General features: G+C 46.6%; 1 protein-coding gene across 2 annotated transcripts; it reads left to right on the forward strand.

Annotated features, from left to right (window-relative positions):
• Window positions 1–1,281: 1,281 nt before the first annotated feature.
• PRSS23 (serine protease 23) lies at window positions 1,282–9,384 on the forward strand. Of its 2 annotated transcripts, none has more exons than XM_056496585.1 (2): window positions 1,282–1,439; window positions 6,234–9,384. In XM_056496585.1, exon 2 carries the CDS (start codon window positions 6,247–6,249, stop codon window positions 7,363–7,365), a length of 1,119 nt encoding a protein of 372 aa, XP_056352560.1. In that variant the 5' UTR covers window positions 1,282–1,439; window positions 6,234–6,246; the 3' UTR covers window positions 7,366–9,384. The 2 variants fall into 2 exon arrangements, with proteins under 2 accessions (XP_056352560.1, XP_056352569.1); XM_056496594.1 differs by lacking the exon at window positions 1,282–1,439 and adding an exon at window positions 1,686–1,828.
• The last annotated feature ends 2,205 nt before the right edge of the window (window positions 9,385–11,589 follow it).

Consider the following 11,589-nt stretch of genomic DNA (forward strand, 5'->3'; position numbering starts at 1 on the left):
GCAAGGACAATTTCCACTGCTGCTGCTTCAGGCACAGAAGGTTTTCAATCCTCTATTGTATTGTGGACAGCCCAGGGCATCCCAAACCTCTACAATTAAGTGAGACAAGTCCCACTGCATACATCTTAGCATCTCTGGATCTCTGTCCCCTGTCTGCTGTAAAAACTTCTATCAGCATCGTATCATCTAGGATTGTGTCTATTTGAATTTGTGTCTGGAAGGCCCTGGAGCACATATGGCAGCTGTGACACAAGAGACTGCATGTCCATGGGAAGCAAGAACCCACCTGGACCACTGCTGTAGCCCTGAGACCCACTCTGATTAGACACAGAGTGGGATCAGGAAGGGACCTATGGTTAGTATGGTTTGTAAGGGCAGCAGTGGGTTGAAAAGGTCAGTAGAAGACTGCAAATAAATTGATTCCTATGAAACTTTTATTTCCTTTCTGGAATAATGGTGATCAACTAGGAATTTTGAAAAAGGTTCTTCTGGTGACTTTTTCTTGCGGAGTTAAAACATTGCAGGATTTTTGCCTTCTTGGCTCTGGCTTCCTCTTTTCTTGCCAGATATCATTATAAGGATTCAAGAAGAATGAGTAATTAAAACCCATGCAAACAATGTGTCGGACAATTAAATTTAAATGTCCGCTTGACGAGGCAGCATGGGTGAGTGACCGCAGAGCTCCTGGAGCTGATGCCCTGCGGGGGCAGGAAGGACCGCGGGGGCTCGCCCCACTCCCAGGGACGCTGTGGAAAGGGAACACAGACACTGCGGACACACAGCCTCTTGCCCTCGGGGCTGCAGAGGCGCCACGGGCTGCACCCCAAAATCTCGCACCGCTACGGCAGCCCCTGAGCTGCCCGCAGTGCCACAACACCGCGAATAAAAAGGATGGGAAAACCTCCTGTATTTTAACTAAATAAATGAAAAGAGCAGTAAAAGATTAAAAAGGAAGGAGGTGACGCCGCACGGGAGGCTCAGGGGTGAAGGGACGGCCCGGGCCCGGCAGGGGAGGGACGGCGGCGCGGTGGGGCCGGCGGGAGCGCTGCGGGGCGGCGGCAGTGCTGCGGGATCCAGCGGCGGGATCCAGCGGCGGGATCCAGCGGCGGGAGTGCTGCGAGATCCAGCGGCGGGATCCAGCGGCGGCAGTGCTGCGAGATCCAGCGGCGGGATCCAGCGGCGGGATCCAGCGGCGGGATCCACCTGCGGGACTCAGCGGCGGGATCCACCTGCGGGCGGCGCCGCTCCGCCCCGGCCCGCCCCGCCCCGGCCCGCCCCGCTCCGAGCCCGCCGAGGGCCGAGGGCCGGCGCCCGGCGGGAGGGGAGGGACGGGAGGCGCTCCCGAGCCCCGCGGAGGCGGCGGGAGAGATGGGACCGGCCGCGGCCCCGCCACCTGCCTGAGCCGCCGCCGCAGCCGCCGCCGGAGCCGCGGGGAGCCGGTGGGTAGCGGGCCCGCCGCGGGGTGCGGGTCGCGCCGGGGGGACAAAGGGGCGGCGGGAGGATGGCGAGCGCCGGGCTCGCCCTGCGCCGCCCCGGCGGTGCCTCCTCACCTGCCGGCGGGGCGCCGGGCGGTGGGAGCGGCTGTCCCGGCCCGGGGCGAGCGCTCCGTGCCGCGGGGTTTAATGTTTAACCCCGCTCGCATCCAGCGGAGCGCTCCGAGCGCCGCCTCCCAGCCGCGCCGGCCGCACAAGGGCGAGCGCGCTGCTCCCCGCCGGTCCCGCTGCGGGTCCGCCGCTGCCGGTGACCGGCGCTGAAAGGACGGCGGTGAGGGAACAGCTGGAGCAAAATTCGCCTCTGCTGCTTCTTCATGCTTTGGAGGCGTCTGGAGGTAGCGCTCCGCTGCGGTCCTGTGCTCGGATTCATCACCGTGTCTGAGTACATTAGTATTTTTGGGGTGGCCTTTTAAGACATACGTGACACGAGCTCTACAGAGAAGCGGCTGCTGGAGCCTGGGGAAGTTGTTTTTTGCCTCCTGCCCCGAGCAAGGTCCGAGGGGTTGGTCAGGTCCCACCGGGACCCAGCTTGTGCAGCTGCCCCGTCACTCGCGTGGTTTGGAAGCGCAGGGGATGCAGGTTCTTCCTACAGCGTACCCCGTTACTCACACTGACCGTCCCTGCCTGCTTGTAATGCAGCTTGCTCTGGTACCGAGATACCGAAGCTGCTTGACATGTAGGGAAAGAGAAAGAAGAAAGGGAGGGTGAAAGGAGGCAGCGCTAGGAATTGGACTAAATGGAGACACGTCCTGTACTCCCTTTCCTCTCTGTGTGTGCATGTCATTGACACACGTGCCAGAACAGCCGCTGTGCCCGGTGTGTATGTTAATGGACACACCCGTGGCCTGCCGCTATCAAAGTTAGTTCCAGGTTTTCCAAGGCATCTCTTCCTACAGCCCTCAGTCGAGCAGGTAAGGCAGTGTAACCCTTGCACGACCCTCAGCATCTCAGGCAGGCTAATAAAGTTGTTAGATTATAATGGCAGGAAGGCTTCTGTAGTTATTAAAGTGCAACTCCATTATTTTTGCTGTGTTTTAACAAGTTCTGTGACCAGGAAAAGCAGCAGAGGTATTTTGGCACGGCACTGACAGTGATTTAGTTCTCCTTTATGATTTGGTTTGAGGCAGATTTTTCTCTCTCTCTGTCTTGGTTTTTTCTCTTCGTTTTTTTTGGTATGTTAATCTTTCTGGCTTCCAGCACCGTGGAAAAACTTTCTTCATTTCAAAATGTAATGGAGACTGGTTCATGGGCTTTCATACTAGATGATCCATGATTTATTGTTATTTAACCATCTATTACAAGAACCACCCCTGAAGTAGTGAACTCTTGCAGAAAAATTACTTGCTTATTAGAAAATTACTCATGTCCATCCTGAACAAGGCAGTTTTCTTTCAGCAGCATCTATCTTGGGGCATGAATGCCCATAGCAGGCAGGAAAGTGTGTCTGTAAAGTGTTTTAGCAGCGTGGGGAGCCCCGGGGTAGCTGTCACTGTTTCCATTCTCTAAACAATTTTAATGCCATTAGTGAGTGTGATTATGTACAAACCGCTTCTAGGGGCTTCCTAGGCTGGATGTCAGAGCAGGGCTTTGTGCTGAGTCAAAGGGTGGATTGAGTTTATGACACAGTTTAAATAGAAACAGAAGAGCAGAGCTACAGTAGAGCAGCACATCGTAATTCATTTAGTGCTGCTCTGTGATAGCCGTGCAGGGAAGTGCTCGCTTCTTACCAGTTTGTTCAACCTGGGAGCACCTCTCAGGGTCACCCATGAGTGAGTAGCTGAGGACAGAGGGTTTTAACCCTGGGGTTTTTTGCAGCTTTTTGGTTGTGTTTCAAATGAGAAGAGAAAGTGAAAGGATAGGAGAGCCTTACTGAAAAATCTCTGTTTAAATGTAGACTGCTTTTGCAATTCCTTCATTTTTGAGAGGAACTACACAGAAAGAAGCACTGTGCACTAATTTGCATCCTGTTATAAATAAGCCATATTTATTCTATTTATTGCTGCCGAGATCTGATTTAGTACCAGTTATGTCTCCAGATGGGTTATAACTACGAGGACTTAAGTAAATGAGCACTGTTTAGCTTCTACAGTCAGGTATAAACCCACAACTGTATTTTATTGTCGGTTTAAATAACATTTTAAATAATAGAGAAGTTCTGTAACTGATGAAAAGGCTTTTTTATCCCCTAGAGCTGCAATGTGATCACAGCACAGAGGCAGCAGGGGAGGGGGTGGAGGCTTGCTCAGAGATGTAAAGTGGGCTGAGTAGCACTGTACACAGCACGGCACAGACACAAATACCATCTCCTGGAGCCTCTTCTCTGGGACCAGCTCAGTCCCATCTCCTGCCTTGTTCTCCTCATAGGGCGGCTGCCCTCTACTGTCTAAAGCTGCCCTTCCAAGTGGTGATGGGGAGATGAGGGAAGCAGGTTGCAGGGTGAGGTAATCTCTCCTCTCAGCCCAGATGATAATCTCTGAGGAAGCAGAGGAGCTGTTTGGCACACGGTCCCTCCGTCGGGTCGCCGTGCTGGCAGGCACAGGGGAATCTGGCTGCTTGTGCAAATAACAACTGACAAGATGCTTCTGGTTTTCCCCTGCCAGCTAAATAAACCAGCCAAAGGCCAGCAGAGGCTCAGTTAGCACCATCGGGTTTTACCTCCCAGAAGTGGCATGAGTGGTGCCATTTAAAGAGATTCCATCTGTCAAGAAAGCTGGGGGCAGTGAGGGCAAACTGCATGGAAATATCTGCCCTTAATGATGGGATCAGCTACCTGATGCACAGCTTCACTGTGCTTTAGTCTGCAGTCAGCTTCTAGCAGTGAAACCAGTAAGCACTGCTGCATGCAGCCCTCACTGACACAAGCAGGACAGCTAGCAGTTGGCTTATGCCAGTGTGTATTGTCTTTGTGGGGATGGAGCAGTATCATTTGACCCTGTTACCTTCTTTTTCCCCTGTCTTCCTAATCACTGTTCTACAACAATATATCAGCAGGTGTTCCCTGTGCCATCCTTACAGCAATTTGAAGCTCTCATTTCATAGCTGGTAAAATGCAGTCACATCCAATATTAAAATTTGCTGTGGAAGGAGTCAGAGGAGCTGGTGGTTTTCCTTGAATATAAAGTATTTTCTGATTTTGAGGCTTCCAAAATGATGCAATTCTGATTAATGTTTAAAATAGCTTATGTTTGCCAGCATGAGTCATCTGTTAGGTATAAAGCATCACATTTGGTAGAGACTAACCTAGGAAAAAGTATGTTTCTTTAAAGATGTCCTATTTGTTAATGAAAAATTTGCCAGCAGAATGTGTGGTCACTTCTGAAAGGGTCAGTACCTGCCTCTGTGGGTTTCAGTAGCATCAGTTCTGCTCCTCTGCATCTGTTTTTTGGACTCAAAGTCTTTTGATATCTTGCATGAGTCAATTGATATTTCAAACATTGTGTGCTTTAATGATAGCCTCCTTTCATACCGAGGATGGTACCAAAAATCTAAGAATCTAGGCCCAGTATTTTGAGTTGAGCACCACTGGACATCAGCAGCCTGTAGCTTTCAAAGTATTTTTTGGTGCAACTTAGGGATGGGTTATTCCTACACAAAACGTTGGAGAGAAAGATTTTTCTTTTTTATTCTTAGATAGCTGTGGTCATTTCCTGTGTGATTTGCTTTGGTTTACTCATTTGAGGCATTTCAGGAATGATCCTGGAGCTGTGATCAGTGTAACCTCAGCAGGGTTTTAAATATGTGTAAGCTCAACATAATTGTGAACTTTCCTTTGAATAATCTTTGTGTGAGGGTGATCCTGCCTGCCTTCTTGCCCAGGGCACAGAGCCTCCTGCAGCGATTCAGCTGTATGGCTAATTTTCAAATAAACTGAAGTTAAGCATTTTTTTGACACAGTACTAGTGCATGCTGTTCTCTGCAGTCTCAGGCACTCTGCCTGCGGTTCATAAACACATTTACAGTCGCATTTGCCTCCCTGTGCTCAGAGGGAGTTGGTTTGCATCTCTAATTAATTGAGTTTATAAAGCAATAAGCCAGTGTGTTAACTGAAAATTCCCTCAAGAATTGTAATCTCCCTTCATTAGCTGCCTGTGTGTAATCATATCACCCTTTCTCATGTAAGCCTCGGGGAGAGCCAGTGCCACGTGGTGCAGAACCTTTGTCTGGTGGGAGTTGCAAGGGGAAGTGAGTCTCCTCTGTGGTCATGTTCTGCAGCCCAGCCCCTGTCAGGCCACCTTCTTTGTCCCTCCCCACCTGTCCCTACCATCAGCCTGGTGTCTCTGGCTGGGACAGCAAATGGTGTGAAGAGATTTAAAGGACATCTTTCAGCGCAGTCAGAGAGTAGGGGAGAGCTTTCAGAGAGTGTTCTAATCTAGCTGAAGACAGACACATTTACTCTTTGCAGGAGCTCTGTTTACTGGATGAATGGATTTAAACAGAATCTGATTTATTTTTTTTTTTTTAACTGTGTGAAGACAAGTACTATAATTTCCCACTCATGTCAGCACACCTAAGGGTTAACTGTCCTGTATTTCAGGGACACTTGGGACACTTGTTTTAAGACTCAGACTAAGGCATTAGTTTGACACTGAGAAATCTGAGCTACTTAATCTAAGTTAACTGCATTCAAATCGCTTGACCCTTATTACATTTATACTGGGTTACCAAGCCACTACTTAGCAAGGTGGGATAATCTTGCAACGAGTTTGGGTGAATAACTGTATTTGCTTTTGCTTTCCACAGACCGACATTCAGCATGGCAGCCTTGTCCACTTTAATCCTCCTTTTGTGTGCTGCTAAAGATGTGATGCCTTCCAGTCCTCACTGGAAGCCAACTTGGCCGTCTTACAGAGTTCCCGTTATCCTGCCGCAGTCCACCCTGAGCTTGGACAAGCCACAGTTTGATGCTGAAGCCAGGCTGGAGGTGGTATCTCCGTGTGGCCCAGCATGCCACAAGAGTTCTCCGCTGCCGACTTACGAAGAGGTGAAGAACTACCTGTCCTACGAGACCTTGTACGCCAACGGCAGCCTCACTGAAACGGAGGTGGGCATATACATTCTGAGCAACGGCGGCGACGGGTCTCGCGGCAGGTCTCGAACTAAGAGGCAGATCTATGGCTATGACAGCAGGTTTAGCATTTTTGGGAAAGACTTCTTGTTGAACTACCCGTTCTCCACGTCGGTGAAGCTCTCTACGGGTTGCACGGGGACGCTGGTGGCTGAGAAGCATGTTCTTACTGCCGCTCATTGTATCCACGATGGAAAGAGTTACGTCAAAGGAGCTCAGAAACTGCGGGTGGGGTTCCTAAAGCCCAAACACAAGGATGGCAGCAAAGGGTCCAATATCACCAACTCGGCAATGCCTGAGAAAATGAAATTCCAGTGGATCCGAGTGAAACGGACGCATGTCCCCAAAGGATGGATCAAAGGCAATGCCAATGACATTGGCATGGATTATGACTATGCCCTGCTGGAGCTGAAGAAGCCACACAAAAGAAAGTTTATGAAGATAGGCGTGAGCCCACCAGCGAGACACCTACCTGGAGGGCGGATTCACTTCTCTGGCTATGACAATGACCGTCCGGGAAACCTGGTTTACCGTTTCTGTGATGTCAAAGACGAAACCTACGACCTGTTGTACCAGCAGTGCGATGCCCAGCCAGGTGCGAGTGGATCTGGGGTATACGTGAGGATGTGGAAGAGGCAGAACCACAAATGGGAGAGAAAAATTATTGGTATATTTTCAGGCCATCAGTGGGTGGACATGAATGGCACCCCGCAGGATTTCAATGTAGCTGTTCGCATTACACCCCTCAAATACGCACAGATCTGTTACTGGATCAAAGGCAACTACCTTGACTGCAGGGAAGGATAAAGACAATGATACTCCTTGAAAGCACTTAATGACTGGTGTTAGTTACTCGTCTGAGGAAAGTCTAGACTTGTGCTGCAAATGCGTGTGATCATGTAACATTGGGAGGTGATATGTAGCTTTTCAAGCCAGCCACCTTGTTCTTAGGACAGGGACTGTGTGGTGCTATCATTACAGCCTCAAACTGGGGAGAAAGTCTGCTGGGTGGGGAAGGAGCAGGTGGACTTGCTGAATTTGCAGCTGAGCAACTGAAGATTAATTAGGGGCGGATCAGTAAACAGTATGAAAACAGAACCGTCTCCAAAGAATCTTGTAAAAGGGACGTTGTTGACTATCTCATGCCTACAATGTTTGTTTTAATAAATCCTAGGATTAGTAGAAATGCTTTGATCTGAACTTTTAAAAGAAAATATTTCTATGCTGTTGGGGGCTGAAGAGGGGCATTTAATGGTGTTTGCAACCCAAACATTACAGCTTTGTGTTCCTGCATGAGAAAAGGGAGTGTGAAAAGGGCAAGGCATGCGCCGTGGGAGATGAATGCCACACAAATAGCGTGAAGGGTAAATAACCACATAACACTTCTAACTTCCTTTCAGCCTGAGTGATTTGAGACTTTATTAGTAACATAGTTAAGAAAAATGCTTTTTGAGCAAACAGACCTTGATGTTGCAAAGATTTCACTGTGAAGATGATGCCGGTCATATGATCAGTGCCGTTACATCCTGCTTTGGGAAACACGAATTGCACATGGGATTAAATCTTTATAGGAGCTGGGACCTATGAAGGAGCAGGATCCCTATGAATATTCTAGAGAGTGTGGGGAACTTTTCTGTTTATGACCTACTTAGGTCTTTTTAAGGAAAATCTCATGTCATATTTTCAGAGGGAAAGCCTGTCTTCAGTCATGTTGTCTATCTAAATTGCTACCTGCAGAGCAGGTAAAGGAGAGAGCAGGATAAGGGTTCTACCGAGTCTCCCCCCTATTTGTTGAAGATCTTGCTATTCTACCTAATAATACACCACGTAGAGGGACCCTAGACTTATAAGTGTCTCTCAGCCATATCATTTTGACAGTGTAATTTGGCCATCTTGACTGATGTTTCTTGTGTTTTTGGAGTAGGAATCCTCCTCCCCACCCAGCTGTTGAGTTACAAGTAATTCTTGGCAAATGCACAGTTCAGGATTTCTGCAGCTGGAGTAGAACCACTTTGTAGGATGCAGCCTGAGTTTGCTGGGAAGTGATCCTTTGCTGTCTCTTACAGATAACAGTGATATTTTTGCTACAGAAGAATTAGAGTCGAAAACAAGAACTGACTTTTTGAGGTAAAAACAGTGCGGCCGCATACTGTAGCTCAGCAAACAGCATTCATTGGAAGTCAACATGTTCTCTACAAACAGCCTTTTTTAGATGGATTGTGCCACTGTATTCCAGTAACATGGTTGAGGACAGGCTGCCATGCCAAGATTTTTTTTTAAAGTAGGAGGATAGCCACTGGCTCCGGTTCCTCTTCCATCCATCACTCACTGACTCCTGAAGCTTCCCAAGTTGCCCATGGTGCTTGGTGTTGTGGGGCAAGTGCAAATCCCTGGTGAGAAATATCAAAGCTGGGAAGGAGAGAATCCAAGCAGAGCTTCCCTGTGCTATACCAAGACAAGGAAAATGTTAATTCAGCTAAGCCTTTTTTACATTCTGCTAATTACTACGGCATTTGTAAACATATGCCTGATGGTGCTTTATCTTTGTGGTGGCTTTGGCTCTAGTTCTGACAAACATTTTTGCTGGAGCTGCCTATGATTATTATTTTTATAGAAGCAGTGTACAAAAATGTGGACTCTCATGTGGGTTTTTGGTGCACTCAGATACAAGCAGTTACTAATGCTTTGAAATATGAATAATCACCATATGTATCTGATGGTCTTTTTCTGACTTTTTGTTTTAATTTCTTTTACTCTATGGCTGTTATCTGGAGCACTTTTGTTTGAATGTATCACAGTGAATAAAGAAAAGTTATGGAATTTCAATGCAGACATTCTTGTATTTGTGCTGTACTGGGTTGCACTTTCATTTTAGCTACTTATTTGTAAAGACATTCAGATACAGTTTTATTAAAATCCTTGGTGCTGTTTATTTTCCTTCCATTTTCTTCTACTCCCATCTGTTGGAAGTTTTTGTTTTGGTGTATTGCTTTTGGGTTTTTTGGTAGGCTTAATTGCTTTATACATTGGATGCTAAAAATCAGTCTTAGCTTTTGTATGACTCTTGCAGTTCCAAGGCCAGTCATGAGCTCTGATTAGTTAGAGCTGAAAATAACCTATTAGACTGAAAAGCCACATTGTTTTTATGAACTTCAGGGTAAATAAACTATGGAGGAATGTGAACTAGTCAGTATAAGGTCATAATTGAGGTCAGTCCATCTTCTTTTTCTTTTAGTTGATGCAATATAAAAAAAGTTCCTTTGAGGCCAACAGTGAGACCCACAGATGCAGAAAGTTTTTCATTTTGAAATTGCTGCCCATGCAACTTTCCTGACCTCTAGCAGTGCACACTATGTCATGTGGGCTTGAGAACATCAATCCTGATTTATTGGACATATTTCCCATCCGCCAATCCCGTGTTCTCAACTTCTTTCTCAGATTGTAGGCTAAGAACTTTTCACAGAATCACAGAACCATTCAGGCTGGAAAAGATCTTTAAGATCTTCAAGGCTAACTGTAAAGCTAACACTGCCAGGTCCACCACTAAGCATGTCCTCAAGTGCCACATTTTTATGTCTTTTAAAAAACTCAAGGGGAGGTGACTCCACCACACCCTGGGCGGCCTGTTCCAGTGTTTGAGAACCCTTTTTTCCAAAATAAGTGTATTTGTTGTAAAACAAGTAAGCTTTCCTAATATTCTGAAGCTCTGCTGGTACAACTTGATGCCATTTCCTCTAGAGCAATGTGAGCATGGTGGTTTTTTTGGTTGTTGTTTTTTTTGGTTGGTTGGGTTTTTTTTTGTTTGTTTGGTTTTTTTTGTTGTTGGTTTTTTTTTGTTTTTTTTGTTTTTTTTTTTTGGTTTTTTTTTTTTTTGTTTTTTTTTTTGGTTTTTGTTTTCGTTTTTTTTTGTTTGTTTGTTTTGTTTTTTTTTTTTTTTGGGTTTTTTTGGATTTTTTTGGGTTTGTTTTTTTCCTAAGAATATATGCAGCAAGTTCAGTGTAATCAAGAGGGGGAGAGTCTGTTCCCACTGCACACCCTGTGCAAACATTCCAGTTTTGGAAAGAAAAGGAAATCTCAGATAACACGGGCAGAACTGTGGTGCTGAAGTTCAGCACTGTTTCACCTGTGCCCACCAGAGTTGGTGGTAATTTTGCCAGTGTAATCATGTGCAGCAAGGTTGGGCATGCTAGACAGGTTTGAAAATTGCACCTGAGGATATTTGCTTTGATGCTGCAAAGTAGGCTCTTTTAAAACCAGAACTTCAAAATGTGAGAAAGATAGCTGTGCAGCCAAAATAAGGCTCATCAAGAAAACAGAAGTAATTAAATTTTATACAGGCATGGCACTTGAAGTTTCATTGTCCAGCCAATGATTGCCTATGACCTGCAGAACTGAATGAAGTGGCTCATTATTCTTGTATGTGAAGGCAAGACAGTAGATGGGTATAGAGGCTTTGTTTTGACTGTGATTGAAAAGGATTAAATCTGCTCCTGCATGTGTAAGAGGCTGACATATGAAAATTTTTACTTAATTTGCCATAAATCCCTCGGAGAACATTGCTGGAGATGGAAAGTGAGGTCTCAAGAAAACACAGACCCTGCTGAGCTCTACCCCAGCATACAATGAATTTAGCCTACTGAAGACTGCAGAATATCATCCAGTTTCCTTCTCAGAGAAAAAGCATTTTCCTTGCATCTGTAATAGTTTTGCAGCTGAATTCCCAGGCCTGCCTATTTAGAGGGCAGCCCTCGTCTTAAAGTTGCAGGCTGAACCCCAAGCAAGTATAATACATGCTTGAAATTCTTTTCCGTGTTTCCACTTAATCTGCCATTTGTTAGCAGGGTTTGGTAGCGTGCCAATGCAATATGCACAGGCCTTGGGAAGAGAAGCTTTCAATGAGTGCATAAAGTGTGTTGGGTGGGTAAAAGCTTCTTTGCTTTTCTGGAAGAAAAGGGAAGTGTGGATGGAGAAGAGCGGCAGAGAGTGAAAGGGCTGCATGATTTGTATCACAGGAGAAGGATTCCTGGAGGA

Source organism: Oenanthe melanoleuca, chromosome 1 (assembly GCF_029582105.1).
Source record: "Oenanthe melanoleuca isolate GR-GAL-2019-014 chromosome 1, OMel1.0, whole genome shotgun sequence".
Lineage (NCBI taxonomy): Eukaryota > Metazoa > Chordata > Aves > Passeriformes > Muscicapidae > Oenanthe > Oenanthe melanoleuca.